Raw genomic sequence first — 26,794 nt, 5'->3', positions numbered from 1 at the left:
TAAATATGAATACAATCTAAAAAGGCCAATGGCTTCAGGCAGATGAGGCTCTTTAGGAAAACTGATGGTCCCTTGGTGGAGATAAGACCACAAAAGTCCATCTAGCATCATCTGCACTCTATGTTAGGGACGGCCGCAAAGGGCATCTGTTTCCCCATGTTAGGGGCAGCCTGAAAAAAATCCTGGCAGTAGGTATAAAATGCCTCTGGATGTGGTGAGCCCATCATACTATTAGCCTATAAAATGATCCAGAGTGAGTCAAGACCTAGGAAAAAGTTAGAGCATCCAGCAAAAGCGACGCATAGTTCCTTGTCTTCTCATCCTGGGGGAACTATGAAAAGTGGGCAACCAGTGACGAAGATTGCACCATAAATGCCTTGACCCTTAACGGCAAGACAGAAGAACTTACAGAATACATGGTAAAGAAGAACATTGCATTGTTGGGATTGAGTGAAACAAAGTGAAAAGGAATGGGACAGAAGAGAATGAGGAAGGGGTTTCATTTGTTTTGGAGTAGAGGTGCAAACTGCAATGATGAAGTAGGTTTTATTATGAGGAAAGACCTGGTACAGTAAATAGAGAAGGTCTACCAGGTAAATGACAGAATCATAAAAATTAGACTTGACTTGGAGAGTGGAGTGCAAGTTTTTATCCAAGTATATGTACCTCAGATAGGTAATAATGAAGAGAGTCTAGAGGAGTTCTTGGAGGAACTGGAGAGACACATCAAAGAAGTGATGATAATGGGAGACATAAATGCCCACAGGCTGGGGCTGTACCTTAAAGGCCACGGCCGCTTCCTTCCCACTCCTAGCCCTTCCCTGTCCCATCGTCGCCATAAGACCTATCTGTGTCGGTGCGACGTAAAGCAACTAGCAAAAAAATATAAAAATAAATAAAAAATAAAAAATGCCCACATAAGGAAGAGACAGGCAAGGAAAAGAAGAAATAATTGGTCCTTTCAGTTACAGAAATAAATGCAGAAGGAGAGCGTGATGAATGGATTTATAGTAGGCAATACAGGGTTCAGAAAGATGAACAGTCAAAAAATAACTAGATATGGATGGAGACAAAGGAGAATAAAAACAATTTTTGATCTCACTTTAGTTGAGAGAGAGAGAAATGTAGACAAATGGAAGATGTGACAGCTATGTCAAGAGAAGATTTTGAAGGAGACCATAAAATTGTAGCTAAATTAAGACTTTATAAAATAGTGAAATTAAAAGGGACAAGATAAAGAAAAAGAAAGGTATGCAGATTAATGGAAAAGGGAGCAAAATAGAAGATCCAAGAAGAACTGAAAAACGAATTCCTAAAGGTGAGGTTGACAGTGTTGAGGAAGAATGGGTGAAGTTCAAACAAGGAATGGTGAAATGTGCAGAAGATATATGTGATAGAGTATCAGGGAAAAGGAAGAAGGATACACCCTGGTGGAATAACAAAGTAAGGGATGCAGTGAAAGAAACAAAAGGCATGGAGGAGCTGGATAGAAGGCAGAAATACAGAGTGTAAGCAAAAGTATCATGAAACAATGAAAGCAAGTCAGAAGATTGTACAGGAAGAGAAACAGAAGTGCTGGGAAAACTTCACAGAAACCTTGACAGAGGATGTTAAAGGAAGTAAGAAGGTGTATGGATTGGTTAAAGAGCAAAGTAAAGTAGAGCTAAGTATACAAAATTTGTAAGGACAGGTACAGGACAAATTTCGACACAAAGAGAGGATTGAAATAATAACATTAAGTTATTTATTAGACCACCTAATCAATACAAAATCGTCTTGGATGATTTACATAAATTTGTTAGCTAATAGTGGTACATGTTTCGCCTTTCCTGAAGGCATCATCAGCCATAGTCTTAACCTTAAATTAAAAATAAGCGTCTAAATAACATGTAGTAATGAAATGAATTTTAAAATCTTGAAGAGATTTGAAGTGAAATAACATTAAAAATAACAATGATGGTTTGAAAATACAATGTGATGAGATACAATAGTGGAAGTATTAACAAAATTAACATTAGAAGGCTGCTAAAATAAGTACAATGGATAAAACAACAGATTGTTATACAACAAGTAGTAAGATTGCATAAAAGTAAAGTTGATAGTCTGGCGGTTATAATTAGACGATGGCGAAAAATCTTATATAATCAAAGTAAAGAAGAGAGAATAAAAGTCAAAGTTAGTCGAGAGATCCGAAGTTAATCATGATCTTGAAGATAAAAGACGAACGTCAGATGCATATGGTGAAGTTGTAGAACACTTTTTTGTTGAGGATATGAAGTTGGTGAATAGAAGTTGAAGAACAGTTTCAAATAGGATCACTATGGACCATCTCAAAATTTGAAGTGATGTTCAAATGTTGTAAATTGTGAGTTTGTAGATATTCTAGTTGAAGAAGCATATAGAAACGCAAACAGATCCCCCTCCAGCACAAAACTTCAGTTATAGCACACGTAGCAAGAAGTCTACTGTTGCAAATACTTCTAACTCATAATATTACAAGCTATCTTTGTCACCGTCAAATGGTAAGTGCATACGATTCTACTTCAATATTTTTCAAATATCTTTTCACACAATTAACCCTACTTTTCTTGCTTCCATTTACAGATTCCACTTCTATATGCTTCTTCAACTAGAATATCTACAAACTCACAATTTACAACATTTGAACATCACTTCAAATTTTGAGATGGTCCATAGTGATCCTATTTGAAACTGTTCTTCAACTTCTATTCACCAACTTCATATCCTCACCAAAAAGTGTTCTACAACTTCACCATATGCATCTGACTTTCGTCTTTTATCTTCAAGATCATGATTAACTTCGGATCTCTCGACTAACTTTGACTTTTATTCTCTCTTCTTTACTTTGATTATATAAGATTTTTCGCCATCGTCTAATTATAACCGCCAGACTATCAACTTTACTTTTATGCAATCTTACTACTTGTTGTATAACAATCTGTTGTTTTATCCATTGTACTTATTTTAGCAGCCTTCTAATGTTAATTTTGTTAATACTTCCACTATTGTATCTCATCACATTGTATTTTCAAACCATCATTGTTATTTTTAATGTTATTTCACTTCAAATCTCTTCAAGATTTTAAAATTCATTTCATTACTACATGTTATTTAGACGCTTATTTTTAATTTAAGGTTAAGACTATGGCTGATGATGCCTTCAGGAAAGGCGAAACATGTACCACTATTAGCTAACAAATTTATGTAAATCATCCAAGACGATTTTGTATTGATTAGGTGGTCTAATAAATAACTTAATGTTATTATTTCAATCAAATATCATCAATACGGACCAAAAATGATATTTATTACATGTAACAAAGAGAGGATATTCTCCAGCAATGGGAGGAGTATTTTGCTAAATTAATATCAAATTCAAGAAACCGGAAGACCGGGCAAGTTGGCCGTGCGTGTAGAGGCGCGCGGCTGTGAGCTTGCATCTGGGAGATAGTAGGTTCGAATCCCACTATCGGCAGCCCTGAAAATGGTTTTCCGTGGTTTCCCATTTTCACATCAGGCAAATGCTGGGGCTGTACCTTAATTAAGGCCACGGCCGCTTCCTTCCAACTCCTAGGCCTTTCCTATCCCATCGTCGCCATAAGACCTATCTGTGTCGGTGCGACGTAAAGCCCCTTGCAAAAAAAAAAAAAAAAAAACTGGAAGAGGAAGAGGAAGAACATGAGGAAGAAATGATGGAAGAAAACCAAAAAAGGAAGATATAACAATGTTGGAAATAGAAGGAGCTATAAAGAAGATAGAAAGTGGTAAAGCATGAGGTGTGGACGAGGTGGCTACAGAGATGATAAAGGCAGCACAATCAGTAGGGTTACATTGGATATATAGGTTATTTTGAGTGATATGGAAATACAAAAGAAGTACCACGAGATTGGAGGAAAGGTCTGATAATCCCAGTATTATTCATGAAGGGTGATAATGTAGCAAATATAAGAGAATCGCCCTCATTTGACATGTAGCGAAGATCTTTGAGAGGATATTAGAGGTAAGACTGAGGATGTAAGTAGAAAAGAAATGGAGAAAGAGCAATATGGATTTAGAAGAGATAGATCACCTGTTGATCTAATTTTTGCATTAACATGTTAAGTGCCAGGCGACCACACTTGGATACGTGAGAGCACTCAATTTCTTGAACTTCACGTCCCCATATGGGGTCATACGTTTGTTTGAAATCAGTAAGTGTGTGTTCTGAAACTACATAAAGCCTCTTTCTACATCTATCGGCTGTCTATTTAAGTACATGCATATTCCACCTTTCATACGTCAATTCCTGTTTAGGCGCGAACAAATATGTCTGTTAGGTCATCAGCTCAGAGGCTGGTTGGATCCTGAAATAGCACCACCAAAGGTTATGCGGTTATAAGGAAACCCCAAAAACCAATGGCAACATCAAAATGAGGCGTACTAGGCAAGATGAGGAGTAGGGTAGTTTGCCATTGCTTTCCTCACTGGGTCAGAAAGTAATATTGCAGCACGACTGACCCTATGAGCAACAAGCACCTTTCATAACACTCAGATGCACTAGTCATGCTCTGAATGTCATTACTCAGCACTACCCATACCCCAGCAACTTCCATATTGTCACAGCCATGGATGCTGACTGGGACTTCGGTGGAAGCTACACTTTACTCTGGTCTGTGCCAAGAGATGGATGCAAAAGTACTGTATCCATCAAGAAATGACAGCAGGCAGCGAACAAATATGGGTATTAATAATTTCAACCATAATGGTCAACTATCTTAGGTCCATACAGACTTAAAATTAATCATATATTTATTATAACACCTTGTTAACACTATTAAGAGTTTCTGTTGTTACTAAAGCCATATGTGTTTTGAGAAACTTCAACTGTTCTCTTCTTCAGGGGTGTAAAATTACCAAACATACTCTTGGACTTGCTATATCATTATAATCCCAAATTCTTAACCTTACACATTAAAATAATTTTAAACATCTATAATAACTGTTGAAATGTTTTAGTTAAATTATTTAAAAACATTAATAATATCACCTCATAAAATACATACATCTATGTCAGGAGTGCTTTGTAAGCTGAAAGAATCATTGCCTATCTCGTGGATTGTTTGTGTCGGTGCTGTACAAAAGTATGGGTTAGTTTGTCCATTACTATCTTTAAATCTTTATGAGTAAATTGAGCAGTAAAAGACTTAGTGCAGATAGTACAGATGATTTACTGAACAAGTCAGACAATGATAATATCGACGAAGAATGTAGTTACAGTGGTTTTGAACCAAGTACAATGAGAATGAAGAAAGTGAAGTGAATCGCAAAGTGAAAATGAGGATGGGGTTTCAATACAAGGAATAATAATAATAATAATAATAATAATAATAATAATAATAATAATAATAATAATAATAATAATAATAATAATAATAATAATAATAATAACAACAACAACAACAACAACAGAAATTAAGAAGAAATTAAACAGATTATTCAGTCCCTTAAAAATAACAAGGCACCAGGCGAGGACTCGATAACTACTGAATTGTGGAAGTATGCCGGTGGCAAAATGATTACTAAATTGACCGACATCATCAACAAGATTTGAGAAACTGAGAAACTTGCACCTGACCGGACTTCTGCCTAGATTCATCCACTGCATAAGAAAGGGGACAAAACTAATGTCAGCAGTTACCATGGCATTTCCCTCCTATTGGTATCTTACAAAATTCTCCACTGCACTTGGAGTCAATTCATGCAGAGCCCGTAAACCATCCTTAAATGCTGACAGTGGACAGCTCTCAACAGCATGAAGCAATGTCTGCTTCTCAGCACCACACTCACACGCAGCATTTTCATAATATCCTCACTTTTTTCATTATATATCGGCACCTGTCGTGGCCTGTTCTGAAACAGTTGAGTTTTGACCACTCGTGTCGAGGAAGGTCCAAACCTGGCACTTTCTTTGTTGGGTCTTTAATCAAAAAGGCGTTGGTGGGTGGACATTGTTCCCATCACTGTCTCCATTCTGCTGTTACACTGAATTTTTCATAGGAGTGTAGATCAGTCCAGAGTAGATTCCGGGATTTTAACCTCATCACAGGTGGATCTCTTAAGGCATTGAAGAAGAGTGAGTTCCTGTATGAAAAGGTCTTCTTGAGCAACTGTACTTTCACTGCTTTTCTCCTCAGATCTAGAGGAACAATGTTTGCTAAAACAGGCAGCCACTGAGTAGGAGTGGACCTCACTGTACCAGTAACTACTCTCATGGTATCATTGAGCTGTACGTCAATCTTGTTCGAATGTGCGCTGTTTTCCCACACAGGAGCGCAGTACTCACCAGCCGAGTATGCTAGAGAAAGTGAAGCAGTGCAAAGAGTGTTTGCATCTGCACCGCAGTTACTGCCCGCTAGTTTAAGCAGCAGATTTTCTCTTGTACTCAGCTTCTTTGACAGATTCAAGCAATGCTGTTTGAACGACAAGGGAAAAAGTTGTGGGAGACTTCTGTTTCGTTAAAAATGACATGTAGCTTCCGATTAGCTTCCATGTTATGCAAATGGAATGCTGTTACTTCTGTTTTACTAGGATTTGGCTGGAGTCTCCATTTGTGAAAATAGTCACACATGGTGGCTAGGTCCTCTGTAAGTACATCCTCACAGTGTACCAAATCCGCACTCTGAGTAATTAAAGCTAGATTGTCTGCAAACTGTATCTTCTTTGAAGTTGTTCTTGGCAGGTCATGGATGTAAAGATTGAATAGAATGGGAGAGAATACTGACCCTTGGGGTAAACCATTATTTAGAGATTTCCACCTGCTTCTTTCACCATTCAGAAATACATCAAGTCAACGGTTGGATAACATGTTGTTTAATAAGCATGCTAGCTTCTGACAAGGGATGACTTGAACAAAATTGAGCAACAGTCCCTCTCTCCAGACCATGTCATAGGCTGATGTAAGGTCGACAAAAGCTGCAGCAGTCTTCAGTCTTTTCTATAATCCTGCTTCAATCTGTGTTGTCAGTGTTAACACCTGATCATAACAACTATGATTCTTTCTGAAACATGGAAGGAGCCTAGATAAGAGTGCTAGATAAGGCATTTGAACGTTCCCTGGGCAACGGTGGTACACCGGCTGATTCTTCCAAGAAGGTGCTACTACACAGCAACAAGCAGATGATGTTTATTTGTTATGAATGAAGTAACACATTTAATGGTAGAGGAAACAAACCATAATGATCAGCAAGTTTTAATGACTAAGCATTAAGTAGATCAAGCCAGCTTAACAAATAGGTGGACACAACATCTGACAAAATGAGGAAATTCCTCGGTTTACGCTTGTGGATGTCTTGTCAAACTGCCATCTTTTGCATGTTACTGGAGTGATAAGATTGTTTACCATAAGAGCGCTGAACAATTAACTACAGTATAATTGTAACCGCATATGGGGGTGCGTGTACATGTACAATTCGTAATGACTAATATGACCCCATTAGGGAGTCGCAATATTTGACCAAATCTAGATAATAAGGTAACCTAATATACCATAAATATATCCGAGTTTCAGCTGTCACTTGATTAGTTAAGCCCAGGAACGTTTTGGCATCAGGGAGTAATTCGGCACTATTAGCTCACAGCACTAGACGGCAATAACAGGAATTTTGGTCTGGCACTCAACGTGTTAAGGAACATGATGGAGAAAAGATGGACGTTCAGGAAGGATTTAGTGATAGCATTTATAAATACTGAGAAGGCATATGACAGTGTACTACAGCAACTGGTCTGCGATGCATTGATAAAAAAAGAAGGTACGCAGATCAAAGCCATGTATGAAAAGAGTTTAAGTAGTGGGAAGACTAAGATATGACAAACAAACTGGTTCAACAGGACTTCGACAAGGAAGTGTATTATCCCCTCTACTCTTCATCACAGTCATGGATGAAATCCACAAGAGTGCACAACAAAAAATGGGAAGCAAAGAAAAAAGGCCTTATCTTTGCAGATGACATAATACGGGGAGAAGAGGAAATGGAAGTACAAGAAGAAGTAACTGTATGGAATTGGAAGATGGAGGAATATTGAAGGAAAATAAGCATGGAGAACAGTAAGACAGTAGTAATGACGAAAGGTAATACAGGAGGAAAAAAGACTGAAGACCATTAGAAGTTATGAACAGTTTCAAATATTTAGGGAGTATACTTGCGGAAGATGGGAAAATAAATGAATAAACTGGAAAGAGAATTCAACAAGCCAATGGGTTTTACCAATGTATGGGACAAATGCAAGAAAATTCTGTACTCAATGAACTACACACCAATTTTGACATGTGGCGGCCACATGGACAACAAAACACGATGAAAGTAGAATCCAAGTAATCGAGATGAAATCCCTCATAGAAATAACTGGGAAGACACGAAGAGATACAATCAGAAACATAGAAATCAGAGAGAGAATTGAATTCTCTAAACTGCACAAGACAGAGCTCTGTGCGGATGCGGTTATCTGCTGATTTATCCACGAAGTAATTGTCTTGGCTGATGCAAACTGTATGACAGTGCAGATAATTTTGCCTAAATTTCTAAACAATAATGTTTATATATATTACAATTTACTTTACATTTTACCGACACAGATAGGTTTCAATTAATTGAAGGAACAAGAATCCACCTGATCGATCGATTCTTGTTCCTTCAATTAATTGGATCTTATAGTCGATACGGACATGAAGTGGATAGTATGTAACACAGATAGGTTTTACAACAACGATGGGGTAGGAAAGGCCTAGGAGTGCGAAGGAAGTGGCCGTAGCCTTAATTAAGGTACATTTTCCTTTGAGGGATTTCATCTTGATTGACTGGTGTGAAAATGGGAAACCTTCAAAAGCTATCTTCAGGGCTGCTGACAGTGGGGTTCGAACCGACTACCTCCCGGATGCAAGCTCATAGCTGTGCGCCCCAAAGCGCACGGCCAACTTGCCCGGTAATAATGTTTATTGATTTTCATTCAGGTATAATTTAGAAATATTGACAAGTTAGTCTTTCATACATTTGATGCAGTTATTTTTGCAGTGGTAGGGCGGCCCTTGACACAGGTATGGAAAAATGATATTATATAAAGAGTCTTGAGTCCATAGAGCCATAAATCTGACTTAAGCCTACTTAGCTCCTGTGTGCAATTAGCGGAAGGAAGGAACAAAGCTTCTAGAAAGGACTCAATATGCCTGTATTTGCACAAGAGAAAATCTTTCATAACTGTGTCACTGTAGGGGGGCTGGTGCTAGGTATGAGGTCTATTGCATTATGTTAACAGATCTATCCATTTCAATACCTGGGGTGTAATATAGTCAAATATTTGCAATATCCGTGGATAACCATTCGTGGATGCGGATGAAGGAAGTGCACATGCAGATAGTAATTTGTATATCTGCGCAGGGCTCTAAAGATAGAGACCAGTAGGCTGCAATGATATGGACACATGATGAGAATGGACTAGGACAGAGTTCCAAAGTGAGTATTTGCAGGGAAAATAATTGGAGGAAGACTACAAGGCCCAGAAAGAGGTGGATGGATACGGTGAAGGAGAGTACAGAGAAAAGAGGAGTAAAAGTAGAAGAAATATTGGAGAAAGGAAGGGAGTGGTAGAGACAGAAAACTGTTGAGGTTGTTAATTCACAAGCCAACCCAGAAGAATGGAAACAGGAAATGCAGAACGCAAATGCCCAAACTGCAATAAAAATGTGGTAGGATGTGTGGCTTGAATGCCCTACACACAGCAGTTCTATAACCACATTCACAGGCAACAATTTACATAACACGATAATTCTATTATCAGTGTTCAGTATATATACATCCAGCAATTAAAAGAATTTAAGAACAGTTGCATTATTTAGTTCTTTTTCCAGATTGAACCGTATTGTTGTTTTTTGTACATTACGTACAGTTTGCCAACGTTTCGAATACATTGCAGTATTCCTTGTCAAGGCAAATGAAATACCCCTACTCGATCTGAGCAGTTGTCTGAGAGACTGATTACCTCAGATCAAGTAGGAATATTTCAATCGCCTTGACAAAGAATACTGCAATCTATTTGAAACATCGGCAAACTGTACAGAATGTACAAAAAACAACACTGTTCAACCTAGAAAAAGAACTAAACAATTCTACACCCCGTTGAAGTGTCACTTCTAAGAACAGTTGCAGGTTAGCTTTTTACCTGGGCTGTCTGGATGGGAGTTGTGGCATGCGGGGTTCATCGTAACTCATGGCTCTGCTCGAGCGGTCTGGGGGTGGGATCACATCCCCATCCTCATTACCATTTGCAGAAGCCTCAGGTACTGGCACTTCATCACGGACAAAGAAGGTGTTAAACCAAAAATGAAACATTTTTTCCTGAAACAAATTGAAACACTTGTTGTAAAAACAAGAAGAAAATGCTGATAAAGTAATATCATTAATGTATGCAAATGTTATTGCATTCATTAAAAATAGCCAAATGGGGAAGCATGATTAGCTCAGTGGCTTAGCTGCTGAAGTACGCGGAAGACTGAGTTTCAATCCTAGTCAATCCTGGGTTGAAATTTACATGTCAAAAATCAGATAGCATCAGAAAGGGCATCCGAAGAATCCCAGAAAAATAGAACACTAGCCCGGATGGCTCCAGTGACCCCAGAAATAGCTGGGAAAAGCTTTAGAAAATATTTTACTAGAAGCAGGTAAGCCTTGCAACAATGCACAGGCTGTTGACAGCGAATTAAGCATCAGAATCAACTATTAGCAACAGTGGGGAAAAACATTAAGTATTAACAACATGTAATTTATTAGTGCTTAACCGTAAGTTTTATACAATTAGGGGGCTCATTGAAATAAGGGCCCATCCCAACCAGATTAAGTCTCGAGAAAAAAATGGATTTTGTTAGATATTACATAATTCCAAATGCAAAGGGCACACGTAAATGAAATTTGGCACATATTTTATTTATTTATTTATTTATTTATTTATTTATTTATTTATTTATTTATTTACATAGTTTACGCCCACACTGGAGCTCTTAAATCAATCCATATATACTACATACACTACATAAAATTAGCTTTCTACCTGAAAATGTTTTTTAAAAATTATTTTACACCCACATTGGAGCACTTTAATCAATCTATATACATTTAAATCTTAAGAGTATTAGCTACAAATTTGGCTTATGTTCCTTCTTCTGCTCCCAGAACTTCATTCTTTCCGACCTGGTTCTATGCGTACTCTATGCGTGTACAAGTTTTTAGTTTAAGTCTCAAATCTCTGTTTCTCAGGATCCTCTTCTCTTCTTGGCCTTAAATTTGCTGCATTGTTAAGCCTAACTTACCAAAATCATCTTGGCCTTCTTTGAATCAATTATTCTTGGTTTTACTTTTCCAAAGTACTTGAAAAGGTGTTTCAGTACCCTGGTTTCTGGTAGCCTTGATATGTGACAGAAAAATTTAACCCTCTTTTTCTGCATTGTGTCTATTATTGAGACAATCGGGATACCAGTTGCTATGGAATGGGAGTGGGCATCTCGGACATATTCCGAGTCATGGCCCTCCTTGTGCTCAGGCGGCTAGGACTATACAATTCACCGGTGGTCCATAACCCATTAGAGGAGAGATTCTCACTTGGACTATGTGCAAGTAGGGTAACAACCTGCTTCATGAATTTACCGAGCTCAGAACATTTTAAGCAAGCCTCGGACCTAGGCGAGTAATGAGGTCCCACTCCCATTTGACAGGCGAGGGACTCCTTGGAAACAACTTGGCGAACGAAATGGAATTCAATGGGGAGCTATCAATATTAATGGGGCTTATGGAAGAAAGGAGGTACAACTGGCTGAGTCAGCAAAGAGGATGCATCTGGATGTGCTAGGAGTAAGTGATATTCGGGTAAGGGGAGATAACGAGGAAGAGATAGGAGATTATAAAGTGTACTTGACGGGTGTTAGAAAGGGAGGGCAGAGTCTGGGGTAGGGCTCTTTATCAGGAATACCATTGCACACAACATAGTTTCTGTTAGGAACGTAAATGAACGAATGATGTGGGTAGGCTTGTCAGTTGGAGGAATTAGGACAAGAATTGTGTCCGTGTATTCACCATGTGAGGGTGCAGCTGAGGATGAAGTTGACAAGTTTTATGAAGCACTGAGTGACATCGTGGTCAGGGTCAGCAGCAAGGATAGAATAGTGCTAATGGGCGATTTCAATGCAAGAGTTGGGAATAGAACTGAAGGATACGAAAGGGTGATTGGTAAATGCGGGGAAGAAATGGAAGCTAATGGGAATGGGAAGCGTTTGCTGGAATTCTGTGCTAGTATGGGTTTAGCTGTTACGAATACATTCTTCAAGCATACGGCTATTCACCGCTACACATGGGAGGCTAGGGGTACCAGATCCATAACAGACTATATCTTAACAGACTTTGAATTCAGGAAATCTGTTAGGAATGTACGAGTTTTTCACAGATATTTTGATGATACAGACCACTATCTGATCTGTAGTGAACTAAGTATCTCTAGGACTAGGGTAGAGAAAGTGAAATCTGTCCGCAAACGAATAAGGGTAGAAAATCTCCAGGACGAGGAAATTAGACAGAAGTACATGGATATGATTAGTGAGAAGTTTCGAACAGTACACAGTAAACAGCTTCAGGATATAGAAAGTGAATGGGTGGCATACAGGGATGCTGTAGCAGAAACAGCAAGGGAATGCCTAGGAACAACTGTGTGTAAAGATGGGAAAAGCCAAACATCTTGGTGAAATGATGAAGTGAGAGCAGCCTGTAAACGTAAAAAGAAGGCTTATCAGAAATGGCTCCAAACAAGGGCCGAGGCAAACAGGGATTTGTACGTCGATGAAAGAAACAGAGCGAAACAAATAATTGTTGAATCCAAAAATAAGTCATGGGAAGATTTTGGTAATTACCTGGAAAGGCTAGGTCAAGCAGCAGGGAAACCTTTCTGGACAGTAATCAAGAATCTTAGGAAGGGAGGGAAAAAGGAAATGAACAGTGTTTTGAGTAATTCAGGTGAACTCATAATAGATCCCAGAAAATCACTGGAGAGGTGGAGGGAATATTTTGAACATCTTCTCAATGTAAAAGGAAATCATCCTGGTGGTGTTACTAATAGCCAAGCTCATGGGGAGGAGAAAAATGATGTTGGAGAAATTATGCTCGAGGAAGTGGAAAGGATGGTAAATAAACTCCATTGCCATAAGGCAGCATGAATAGATGAAATTAGACCTGAAATGGTGAAGTAATAGTGGGAAGGCAGGGATGAAATGGCTTCATAAGAGTAGTAAGATTAACATGGAATGTTGGTAAAGTACCTTCAGATTGGGCAAAAGCAGTAATTGCACCTATCTATAAGCAAGGGAACAGGAAGGATTGCAACAACTATCAAGGTATCTCATTGATTAGTATACCAGGCAAAGTATTCACTGGCATCTTGGAAGGGAGGGTGCGATCAGTCGTTGAGAGGAAGTTGGATGAAAACCAGTGTGGTTTCAGACGACAGAGAGGCTGTCAGGATCAGATTTTCAGTATGCACCAGGTAATTGAAAAGTACTACGAGAGGAATAGGCAGCTGTGTTTATGTTTCGTATATCTAGAGAAAACACGACAGGGTAACAAGGGAAAAATGTTCACTATACTGGGGGACTATGGAATTAAAGGTAGATTATTAAAATCAATCAAAGGCATTTATGTTGACAATTGGGCTTCAGTGAGAATTGATGGTAGAATGAGTTCTAGGTTCAGGGTACTTACAGGGGTTAGACAAGGCTGTAATCTTTCACCTTTGCTGTTCGTAGTTTACATGGATCATCTGCTGAAAGGTATAAAATGGCAGCGAGGGATTCAGTTAGGTGGAAATGTAGTAAGCAGTTTGGCCTATGCTGACGACTTGGTCTTAATGGCAGACTGTGCCGAAAGGATGCAGTCTAATATCTTGCAACTTGAAAATAGGTGCAATGAGTATGGTATGAAAATTAGCCTCTCGAAGACTAAATTGATGTCAGTAGGTAAGAAATTCAACAGAATTGAATGTCAGATTGGTGATACAAAGCTAAAACAGGTCGATAATTTCAAGTATTTAGGTTGTGTGTTCTCCCAGGATGGTAATACAGTAAGTGAGATTGAATCAAGGTGTAGAAAAGATAATGCAGTTAGCTCGCAGTTGCGATCAGCAGTATTCTGTAAGAAGGAAGTCAGCTCCCAGACGAAACTATCTTTACATCAGTCTGTTTTCAGACCAACTTTGCTTTACGGGAGTGAAAGCTTATTCATAAGTTAGAAGTAACAGACATGAAAGTAGCAAGAATGATTGCTGGTACAAACAGGTGGGAACAATGGCGGGAGGGTACTCAGAATGAGATAAAGGTTAATTTACAAATGAACTCGATGAAGCTGTACGCATAAACTGGCTTCGGTGGTGGGGTCATGTGAGGCGAATGGAGGAGGATAGGTTACCTAGGAGAATAATGGACTCTGCTATGAAGGGTAAGAGAAGTAGAGGGAGACCAAGACAATGATGGTTAGACTCGGTTTCTAACAATTTAAAGATAAGAGGTATAGAACTAAATGAGGCCACAACACTAGTTGCAAATCGAGGATTGTGGCGACGTTTTGTCAATTCACAGAGGCTTGCAGACTGAAGGCTGAAAGGCGTAACAGTATATAATGATAATGTATGTATGTATGTATGTATGTATGTATGTATGTATGTATGTATGTATGTATGTATGTATGTATGTATGTCTATTATTGACTCAGTTTCCTGGTATACAACTTCATTATGTAATAATCGCCGTTGTCCATCTACTTGGTGTTTTTTGTTTATGGCTGTTTTAAGGATTCTTCTTTCTGTCTTCTGTAATTCAATGTATTTCTGTTTAGTGCAATTCAATATTTGTTGTTTGAAGAAAGGGGAAGTTATATAAGTAGATTAATAAGAGGAACATAAATAATTTCAATTGTTAAAATATACATTTGTGCAATAATTATATTATGACTAAATGATTCAATAAACAAGATTTACAGCTCATTAATCCAGGTGTTCAATAACCAAGGCTCTCATATACAGGTAGTACAAATTTCCTAAGTTTCATAATGTCTTCATACTCTGCCTTCTTTAACTTTCCACCATAGGAGTATTTTGTGTTCAAAACAACATCACGCAGTCACGTTGTGCAACTCGTTTCCCTTTTCCATCTTCTAAAGCCACGTTTCAAAAAAAAAAAAACCCCACATATGCATAGCTTGGGTTCGTTTCACAAACCGAAAGCGAGATGCCTTTCCTATATCTACTTCAGGAGAAATGTGACAGTGGAAAAACAGAATGAACATTTTAAGTTTGTAACATCTTCATAATCTTCAGTCCCCATTTTGATAACTGTGAAAGGTTTCTTCACTAGACTTTGCCCTATAAGGTCATACCATTATCCAGGTGTGTAAACCACTTGGGTTTTTCTTTTAAGTTTTAAAAAGACACAGATTATTATTTTGTAAGTTGCATCGGTTGAAAAATCAGGATGTAATCCGACTTTCAAGTATGCTTTTCTGCAGTTATGTTTTTATATAAGGCAAAATACATGCGTATTTTGCACATTATAGCTACAAGAATGAGAAGAAAGGTAAAAGGAGAGTTGCTAGAGGGGAAGATCTGCAGTGGACTCGATCTTCAGGCCGCCCATAATTCCAAACCCTCGTCCACCACGTGGAAGGTGGGCAACGGCATGAAGTAAGCGATTGCCAGCAGGGGTGATGTACAGCGGGGATTCCGCATGCCCCATGACTGCTACAGTAGCTGTTATGGCCCTACAGGAACCCTGAAAAGTGATGGCTAACGGGGCTCTGGTGATGTCCTCAATGGCAGATGCGGCAGTAAAAGAGACTTTTGAAACGGCAAAGCTGGCAGACCAGGCAACCCTCTTCCCATGGGGTTTAAAGAAACAAGGGGAACCACTGCCTTGCGGTGAAGAGGGATGTTGAAAGGCTAAGGGAGACAACCCCTACAGAAAACAACAGGCTTGGAGACTTAGGTGGCAAGCCCACCACCAAGCTCGGGTTACTGTGGGCTAATAACTCGCACAGTCTTAAATATAAACTATTAAAGAAACAGAAATGAAACACAATCGGATGGATAATAAGTTGACTTTTGGCATGTAATGGAAAACGAGAATAGGTTTTTGGAATGTCAGAACCCTGAGAAAGAGCAGTCGATTGAAGCAAGTGGTTAACGTGATGGAGGAATACAGGCTGGATATCCTTGGATTAAGTGAAGTACTGTGGCTAGACTTCGGAAAATACAGACTCTTAATAGGTGCATATTCCTTTATTCTGGCAAATGGGGGAGGATGCACAACATAAGGAAGGTGTAGGATTTTTACTGAATGAAACTGCAAAGAGGAGCATTCTTTATTGGAAACCAATCTCAGAAAGACTGAAGACAGCTCGATTTAAGACCCGGGTTCGCAATGTGACCGTGACCCAGTGTTATGCTCCCACAGAAATGTCAGAGATTGAAAAAAGGAAGAATTCTACCGCCATTTAAATGAGACTAATGCGAGTGGGAAAGAGGGATGTTATTATTGTGATGGGGGATTTAAACTTCTTACAAAATTGTAAAAAAACTATTTTGATCCTCCTAGTCAATACTATATATTTTATGTCCAATTTAGACGGAACTTCAGACATAAACAGACATGTTTCGACCCGGCATTGGGTCATCCTTAGTAAGTTAAAACCTGCGAAATGTTGATCGTTAAAACAGTCTTGAGCTGGAGGTCTTTCTGTTTCAATGATTATGTTGTCCTTTGGTGTGGTTCAACTGGTATCTGTATACTGTTGGCTCAATTTTGTGTTCCGAAATGGATTGATTTACATAAGCATTATTGAAATTGAACCGTCTGAGTCTGTAAAATGGATAATATAAATCAAATTAAGGTTGAAAAATGGTGACTAACAGGAACAACTTTTAGATTAAGTTATGAAGAACGAAAATTAACTTATGTTACGTGGCCCACTTATATCACCCATATTCTCTGACTACGGAGTCCAGCTCTTGACTAACTTGCTCCCGCAGTTGAGCTGCAAGATGTGTTGCTACAAGGAAGTGGAGTAGGAAAATGGGGCGGGGCTTGCGGGAGAATGGGAGTGTGTGGAATAATGGGGGCAGTGACTGAAATGGATTGTAATAATTGTGAGTTCTTATGTTCCTGTTTTTTTACTACAAATGATCGGAATGAAAGTTTCCCATATTACGTTCTTTTTTTAATTCGTCTCATTTAAGCTGAGGGCTGGGTTCTTATATTGATCCATACTGATGTAAAAATTCTCTAAAATGTTGAGTAGTGGACCTTCTTGTTCACATTGTAGAATTTTTAGATCTTGATCTATTGTAGTATAATTGTGATTATAGTCTTTGTGATGGTTACTCATGGCAGAGAAATTATTATATTTTAAAGCGTTGCAATGTTCTGTATATCTTACGAGGAAGTTCCTACCAGTTTGTCCGATGTAACTTGACCCGCATCCCTGTCAGAAAGAGGTTTAAAAATCCTTGTCTGAAAGAAAAATTTGAAAAAAAGAAATCAGGACCATCTGTGAAATAGCTTTGAACAACAGATTCAGCACAAAATTTATAAATAAGCTAATCAATAAACACACTAACAAGCCCACAACTACTTTAACAAAAGAGTCAAAAACTAAAGAAAAATATGCCACATTCACATTTAGCAATAATAATATACACAATCACCAAAGTCCTAAGAAAACAGAACCTAAAAATTGCTTTCAAAAGCAGCAACACTAGTGAAAGAATATTATTTAACTCTCACACAGTAAATACCAGCAATAAATACACGCATTCTGGGATATATAAACTGGAATGTCAGGGATGTGGGTCAAGTTACGTCGGATAAACTGGTAGAAACTTCCTCATAAGATATAGAGAACATCGCAACGCTTTAAAATATAATCATTTCTCTGCCATGAGTAACCATCACAAAGACTATAATCACAATTATACTACAATAGATCAAGATCTAAAAACTCTACAACATGAACAAAAAGGTCCACTGCTCAACATTTTAGAGAATTTTTACATTAGTATGGATCAATATAAGAACCCAGCCCTCAACTTAAATGAGACAAATGAAAAAACTAGAACGTAATATGGGAAACTTTTATTTTGATCATTTGTAGTAAAAACAGGAACATAAGAACTCACAATTATTACACTCTGTTTCAGTCACTGCCCCCATTATTCCACACACTCTCATTCTCCTGAAGCCCTGCCCCATTTCCCCCTCCACTTCCTTGTAGCAACACGTCTTGCGCCTCGACTGCGGGAGCAAGTCAGTTGAGAGCTGGACTCTGTAGTCAGAGAATACAAGTGATACAAGCAGGCCACGTAACGTAAGTTAATTTTCATTCTCCATAACTTAATCTAAATGTTGTTCCTATTAGTCACCATTTTTCAACCTTAATTCAATTTGTATTATCCATTTTAGAGACTAAAATCAGACAGTTCAACTTCAATAATGCTTATGTATGTCAACCCATGTCGGAACAAAACAACTAAGCCAACAGTATACAGATACCAGTTGAACCACACCAAAGGACAATAAACACATTGAAACAGAAAGACCTCTTGCTCAAGACTGTTTTAACAATCAACATTTCACAGTTTTTTAACTTCCATCATGCTTTTTAAAAAACTTTTCAACTAACATTTCACTTTGTATGTTTCCTATGTTTTTAATTCATCATGCGTGACACGTCTTACTGAGGATGACCCGATGGCGGGGCAAAACATGACTATGTGTAAAGGTTCGTCTTTATTGGATGTAAAATATATAGTATTGACTAGGAGGATTAAAATAGTTTTTGTACAATTTTGTAAGAAGTTCAACCCTAAATACAGATTTAACATGAGATTCATAGTCTGTAATGGGGAATTTAATTGAAAAGGTTTGTTCTAACAATGAGGGGCTGGAACAAATTATGAGAGTGCATGGAGTTGGTGACTGTAACAAAAATGGGGAGCTTTTTACTGATTTCTATGCTGGACATGATTTGGTAGTGGGTGGCACTTTATTCCCTCATAAACGATGCCATAAGATTACACGGGTGTTGGCAAATCACGTTACAGAAAACCAGATAGACCCCATTGCCATAAATAGAAAGTTTAGAAGATCAATGACTGATGTAAGAAATAAAAGAGGGGCAGATATTGGAAGTGATCATCACTTGGTAATTGCAGAGTTTAAAATGAAAACTGTGGCAAGTGGAAGGAAATTTGAAAGGCAAAACAAGAAATTTGATTTAGGTAAATTGCAAGATGAAAGCAAAAGGAAAGAATTCCAGATAGAATTTATTAAGAAACCGCTTTGAAGCTTTTGCTGTTGAACCAGAACATTATGATGAATGCTGAATTATCATGGAAGAAAGTGAAGGACACATATTTAGAAGTTAATTAGAAGATAACTGGATTTCACAATTATCTCAAGAAGGAATGGATGTCTGATGGTACTTGGAAAAAATAGAGGCTGGCTAGTTAAGGCATGGAATATAGATATCTTGTTGCTTTTTGTTAAATATCTGTAAGTAAAATTGATACTTCTGACACGAATAAAGAAAGTTAAGGCAAAGATTAATATGTGTAAAACAAGACAACAGAAACCTGCGGCACACAAGGAATATGTGGAAGCTGATAAGAGTGTGAAGAAAAGCGTAAGAAAGGATCATATACAGTGGGTAGATGAACAAGCACGAATGGCAAAAGCAGCATCAGCAAGAGGAGATGCTAAGGAACTGTATAGTATTACAAAGAAACTGTCAAGGAGAGGATTTAACAGGAATAAACCTGTTAAAAAAAGAGAGGTGAACTACTCACCACCCAGGAAGAACAGTTACAGGGATGGAAGGAACATTTCTCAGAGTTGCTCAGTAGAACTAAGATATAGAATAGAATGGTAATCAACAAACAGAATCAGTAAATAGTGACCCAAGAAAAAATTGACCTCCTACAACCTGTTCAGAAATAGAGAAGGCCTTGGTAAATGCAGCACGGGTGAAGTTTAAGAAAGCGGAGATTGTTATTAGTGGAATACTGTGTAGAAGGGATACTGACTGGAGGGTGATTGGGGATTTAAATGAGACTATGGAGTGGGTATGTGGGAAACTGGTAGTGAAATTTCTAGATCCAAATGGGTGGGTAGGAGATGGGAATCTGCGCTCAGATGGCCTTCATTTAAACCGCAGTGGTACGTGTAATATTACAAGTTGTAAGTTAGGAAATTTGTCTGGAAGGGTAATAGGGAGGTACATTCAGGGAAACGGGATGGCCTAGGGAGCGGTGATAAGGGAAAAGGGAACTGGAAATCAAGTAGGGATGACATAAAATTGTTAGTGTTGAACTATAGAAGTATTGTAAGGAAAGGAATAGAATTAACACCTTAAGTGCCACATATGCAGTAAAAAATAAATCCATCCAGGCCATTCTTTTTTTCTTACTATAGAGTATAAAATATTGCATCTCATTACAGAAATGTACCTTTTAGTCATCTTGGGCCAAAATTGTAGTCGTAACATTGTGTTGAAATTGTGGTGACACATTGGTCTCACGCGGCCACTGACACTACCTTCCGGCTGTATAGGCCGCGTGAGACCAATGTGTCACCACGTACTCTAGCACAGTTTTCACCTTCCTGACATGCTGGTATACATCTGTCTCATTAGCTCTTGAACTACTAAAGAATAAAACTCATATCTTTGGAACATTTAAATCTAATCGGACGTAAAATCCAACCTATGTTGCTAAAAGAAAGTTAGCAAGAGGAGAGACAAGAGCCCGTGAAAGTAACATTGGTGTGGTTGTTCAGAAATGGCATGATAAAAGAGATGTGTTAATCTTGACAACTAAACACACTGGTGAGATGGTCACTATTCAGAGGAGGGATGGTGAAGTGCAAAAACCACGGAGTGTTATAGAGTGTAACACATGCAAACCGTACATTGATTTATCAGATCATAAAAAGAGCTATAGTAATTCCCTGAGACGGGAAGTAAAATGATACAGAAAAATAGCTATATAGATATTGATCAGCACACGCACAGTAAATGCCATCTATATTTCCAATCAACTTGGGAATGAGAGTATATCTGGTACCCAGTTCAAAGAGGACATTTTTGAAAAGTTAACAGGTACCGGTATCAAAGATCTTCACACTCCCCCACAAGTACCAAAGAAGCAGGTATTGAACCACCGACTGGAGGATGTAAGCCGGCAGGGAAGACGGAGATGCAGTAACTGTTATGAAGAGATCCATCGGGAATCAAGAAGGCAATATGCCATGAGAAAGACTGTACAGTCAAAGTTCAAATGACCAGCCTGTGAAAATTTCTTCTGTTTGGACTGTTTCTTCAAAGTGCACTAATTTGTAGTGTGATTGTGAAACACAGTTTGAATTATATTTCTTCAGAAAGTCTCATTTGTTATACTTTAAATTCATATGCAAAAAAGTGTACCAATTTGCGGTGTGATTGCGAATGAGACAAAGTTACAAATATTTTTTCTAGAAAGTTCATGTAATTTTTATGTCCTATGTTCGTCTACAAACCCTGATATGAGACAATGAACAATGAGTACACTGTACAGTACAAGCTTTTGTTATTTGTACACATGACACGATCTGAAAACAAAAAATAATGCCGTCATAATTTATTTATTTTGGTTGATATATTACAGTGACGTACAGGCTACGTCGTGTCACATAAGACTCACAAATGAACAGGCCAAGAACAGATTCATGACGTACTGGCCACCTACTTTCATTTAACATACGTTTACATGTCAAGTGTGATGAAAGTATGGCACCACGGGGTCGGAGACTTGGAGAGTGCGCGTGAGTCCACAGCGGACTCACGCGGCCCAAATGGCATTAAGCTCTGTGAGTCAACGTTGGTCTCACGTGGCACTCAAGGTGTTAAGTAATTTAATAGATATATATTCACCAGATATTGTAATAGGAGTTGAATCATGGCTGAGAAATGATATAATGGATGCAGAAATTTTCTCACGGCACTGGAGTGTGTATCGTAGAGATAGGATACGAAGGGTGGGAGGCGGAGTGTTCATTCTGGTGAAAGAAGAATTTGTAAGCTACGAAAAAGTTAAAGATGAGACACATGAAATTCTAGGTGTAAGGCTCATTTCTAAAGATAATAGGCAACTTGATATATTTGGAGTGTACAGATCGGGAAAGGGTAGCACTGACGCGGATTCGGAATTATTTGATAGGATAGTCAGCTATGTGGGAAACGACATGGAAAGAAATGTGATTGTAGCGGGAGATCTGAATTTGCCAGATGTCAATTGGGAAGGAAATGCGAACGACAGGAAGCATGACCAACAAATGGCAAATAAGTTAATATGGGAAGGACAGCTGATTCAGAAAGTGATGGAACCAACCAGAGTGAAAAATATCCTGGATGTCGTGCTGATAAAACCAGATGAGCTCTATAGGGTAATAGATGGTATTAGTGATCATTAAGCTGTTTTTGTGGTAGTTAAAAAAAAATGTGATAGAAAGGAAGGTCTTAAAAGTAGGACTGTTAGGCAGTACCATATGGCTGATAAAGCAGGCATGAGGCAGTTTCTAAAAAGTAATTATGATCGGTGGAAAACTGTAAATAAAAATGTAAACAGACTCTGGGATGGGTTTAAAGAAATTGTTGAGGAATGCGAAAACAGGTTTGTACCATTAAGGGTGGTAAGGAATGGTAAAGACCCACCTTATTATAATAGAGAAATAAAGAGACTAAGAAGGAGGTGCAGACTGGAAAGAAATAGAGTTAGAAATGGCTGTGGAAGTAAGGAGAAATTGAAGGAACTTACTAGAAAATTGAATTTAGCAAAGAAGGCAGCTAAGGATAACATGATGGCAAGCATAATTGGCAGTCATACGTTAGTGAAAAATGGAAGGGTATGTATAGGTATTTTAAGGCAGAAACAGGTTCCAAGAAGGACATTCCAGGAATAATTAATGAACAAGGGGAGTGTGTATGTGAGGATCTTCAAAAGGCAGAAGTATTCAGTCAGCAGTATGTAAAGATTGTTGGTTACAAGGAAAATGTCGAGATAGAGGAGGAGACTAAAGCCAAAGAAGTAATAAAATTTACATATGATAACAATGACATTTACAATAAGATACAAAAGTTGAAAACTAGAAAAGCGGCTGGAATTGATCAGATTTCTGGGGATATACTAAAGACAATGGGTTGGGATATAGTATCATATCTGAAGTACTTATTTGATTATTGTTTGGTCGGAGGAGCTATACCAGATGAATGGAGAGTTGCTATAGTTGCCCCTGTGTATAAAGGAAAGGGTGATAGACATAAAGCTGAAAATTACAGGCCAGTAAGTTTGACATGCATTGTATGTAAGCTTTGGGAAGGCATTCTTTCTGATTATATTAGACATGTTTGCGAAATTAATAACTGGTTCAATACAAGGCAATTCGGTTTTAGGAAAGGTTATTCCACTGAAGCTCAACTTGTAGGATTCCAGCAAGATATAACAGATATCTTGGATTCTGGAGGTCAAATGGACTGTATCGCGATTGACCTGTCTAAAGCATTTGATAGGGTGGATCATGAGAGACTACTGGCAAAAATGAGTGCAATTGGACTAGACAAAAGAGTGACTGAATGGGTTGCTATATTTCTAGAAAATGGATCTCAGAGAACTGTAGTAGGTGAAGCTTTATCTGTCCCTGTAATAATTAAGAGGGGAATTCCTCAAGGCAGTATTATCGGAACTTTATGTTTTCTTATATATATAAATTATATGAGTAAATTAGTGGAATCAGAGGTAAGGCTTCTCTATAGAGTAATAAATAAGTTACAAGATTGTGAGCAACTGCAACGTGACGTCGAAAATGTTGTGAGATGGACAGCAGGCAATGGTATGTTGATAAACGGAGTTAAAAGTCAGGTTGTGAGTTTCACAAATAGGAAAAGTCCTCTCAGTTTTAATTACTGCGTTGATGGGGTGAAAGTTCCTTTTGGGGACAATTGTATCTAGGTGTTGATATAAGGAAAGATCTTCATTGGTGTAATCACATAAATGGGATTGTAAATAAAGGGTAGAGATCTCTGCACATGGTTATGAGGGTGTTTAGGGGTTGTAGTAAGGATGTAAAGGAGAAGGCATATAAGTCTCTGGTAAGACCCCAACTAGAGTATGGTTCCAGTGTATGGGACCCTCACCAGGATTACCTGATTCAAGATCTGGAAAAAATCCAAAGAAAAGCAGCTCGATTTGTTCTGAGTGATTTCCGACAAAAGAGCAGCGTTACAAAAATGTTGCAATGTTTGGGTTGGGAAGAATTGAGAGAAAGAAGAAGAGCTGCTCGACTAAGTGGTATGTTGAGAGCTGTCAGTGGAGAGTTGGCGTGGAATGACATTAGTAGACGAATAAGTTTGAATGGCGTTTATAAAAGTAGGAAAGATCACAATATGAAGATAAAAGTTGGAATTCAAGAGGACAAACTGGGGCAAATATTCATTTATAGGAAGGGGAGTTAGGGATTGGAATAACTTACCAAGGGAGACATTCAATAAATTTCCAATTTCTTTGAAATCATTTAGGAAAAGGCTAGGAAAGCAACGGATAGGGACTCTGCCACCTGGGCGACTGCCCTAAATGCAGATCAGTATTGATTGATTGATAGTGGTGATGTTATCCGACCTACTTGTGTGACAGTGATGCATGAAATTTCCGATTCCGATGGTGACGGGAATAATGATGGAGTTGACGGAGACTGTAATTACAATGATCAGATTCCCGATTTCCGTGAAATTCAGTCCGATCACGACGTACAATTTCAACCCTCTCCTACATTCCTTGAGGCGCCTGGCCCTAAACGTGCACCTCTTTCTGATACTAAACCAAGTCAGTATTTTAATCTATTTTTCACCCTCTCCCTGTGGGAATTGATGGTCAAGGAAACAAACCAGTATGCCTGCCAATTTCTGTCTTGTGTGCAGCAGTTATCGCCTAATTCTAGAGCCAGGGAATGGCAACCTGTCACTGTTGCAGAAATCAAGGCATTTGTAGCAGTTATTCTTGAGATGGGAATAACTCATAGGCCTACTATATTTTCATACTGGGCTAAAAATTCCAGGAACATTCCATGGTTTGGGGAAATGTTTTCCAGAAACAGATTCCAGTTAATTTTAAAATTCTTCCATCTAGTTGACAACAATACATTGTTTCCCCCAGGCCATCAGAACTATGATCCATGTGCCAGATTTGATCCCACTGTAGAGCATGCAAACCATATATTCCGTCAACATTATAACCCTCACCAACATCTCAGTATAGATGAGTCACTCATTGGAACAAAGTGTCATTCTTCCCTCACACAGTACCTCCCTAATAAAAAACATCATAGGTGGGGAATCAAATTTTGGATGTTATGTGACTCAGTTGCAAATTATTGTTTGGGATTTTATTGCTACCGAGGAACGAAGAGTGAAGTTGACAAAGCTCAAATCAAACAGCGTGGCCTTGGTCACGTGGTAGTCACTAAACTGTTAAAATTAGGAAATTATTTTCAGAAAGGTTACCATGTAGTAACAGATAACTTTTTCTCAAGCATTCCGTTAGCTCGTTACCTATTTTCCAAGGACACTTATTTTACTGGTACCCTCAGACGAAACAGGAAGGAAATACCCCAAGGCCTAAAAGAGAGATTTGATGTAGGGCAAGTGAAATATTATAGGAGTAATGAAATGCTAATTGCAGGGTAGCGTGAAAAAAAGTCTCAAAAATATCCAGTTTTGCTCTTTTCCACTAACGCTGTAGCTAAAAATAAAACAACAACAAAAGTTAAGAATAATAAACAGAAGGAAATTACAAAACCCTATATAATTCACAAATACAATACCTACATGGGGGAAGTAGATGCTTCAGATATGATGTACACCTATCCGGATGAGAGGTGGACACTGAAATTTTGGAAGAAGGTGGTGTTTAGCATCATTGCTAGGATGGTTCTAAATTCCTATATAATCTACAAAGAAAATACCTCCAATAAGAAAATGACCAGACTGCAGTTTACTTCTAGTATTATTGAGGATTTAGAAATAGAATGGAGAGGTCACAGGAATCCACTCCCTGCTGCAAAAAGTCTTTCTGCAGGAGGGGCCTTGTTAGAAAAATTACCCAGTAGAAATTTAAAACGCTGTGTAGTATGTAGCAATAAGGATGGTGGACCAATAAAAAGGTCAAGTATTGTGTGCGCCAAGTGCAAGAAAGGACTTCATGGTTTGTGTGTAGGACTGCATAAGTGTTGAGAGATGAGAGTTCGTGAAATGTAAATATGTAGTTTATGTTGTGTGAAAAAAAACCATTCCTATTGTTGTTTCTGGCGGAAAATGTTTGCCCAGAGTTTCTTTCTTTCTTTTCTTAATTTCCTTCTCACATTACCACTGACAATGACAGCGTCCATTGTTATCATGCTTTCAGGTCTCTCAGAAGCAAAGCACTGTTGTCATTTATCAATTTTTGCTTTAACTGGCTGACAGCAAATATTGAGTTTTGCAAAAACTTGTAGATTACAATACCCTGCAACAACAGCAAATATCAGGTTTTGACAAAAACCAGTTCAACAGGTCATGCATGGCAATAAGCTTGATACGTAATTGCAAAAATCTGATTTCTGATCAGCTTTTGAAAAAATGCTCTTCAATTACAAGAAGAG

At 38.3% G+C, this 26,794-nt stretch overlaps 1 protein-coding gene across 4 annotated transcripts in view; it reads right to left on the bottom strand.

Moving 5' to 3' along the window:
- The window catches only part of LOC136858571 (phosphatidylinositol 3,4,5-trisphosphate 3-phosphatase and dual-specificity protein phosphatase PTEN), a 516,439-nt gene that overhangs the window by 217,342 nt on the left and 272,303 nt on the right, over positions 1-26,794 (bottom strand). For all 4 annotated transcript variants that reach the window (XM_067138224.2, XM_067138225.2, XM_067138226.2 and 1 more), the window contains exon 7: positions 10,213-10,388. In XM_067138224.2, coding sequence (XP_066994325.2) covers positions 10,213-10,388 — 176 coding nt within the window. The remainder of the gene's footprint in view (positions 1-10,212; positions 10,389-26,794) is intronic.

The sequence above is a fragment of the Anabrus simplex genome, chromosome 1, assembly GCF_040414725.1.
Source record: "Anabrus simplex isolate iqAnaSimp1 chromosome 1, ASM4041472v1, whole genome shotgun sequence".
Classification (NCBI taxonomy): Eukaryota; Metazoa; Arthropoda; class Insecta; order Orthoptera; family Tettigoniidae; genus Anabrus; species Anabrus simplex.
This window is presented reverse-complemented; position numbering and strand designations above follow the sequence as displayed.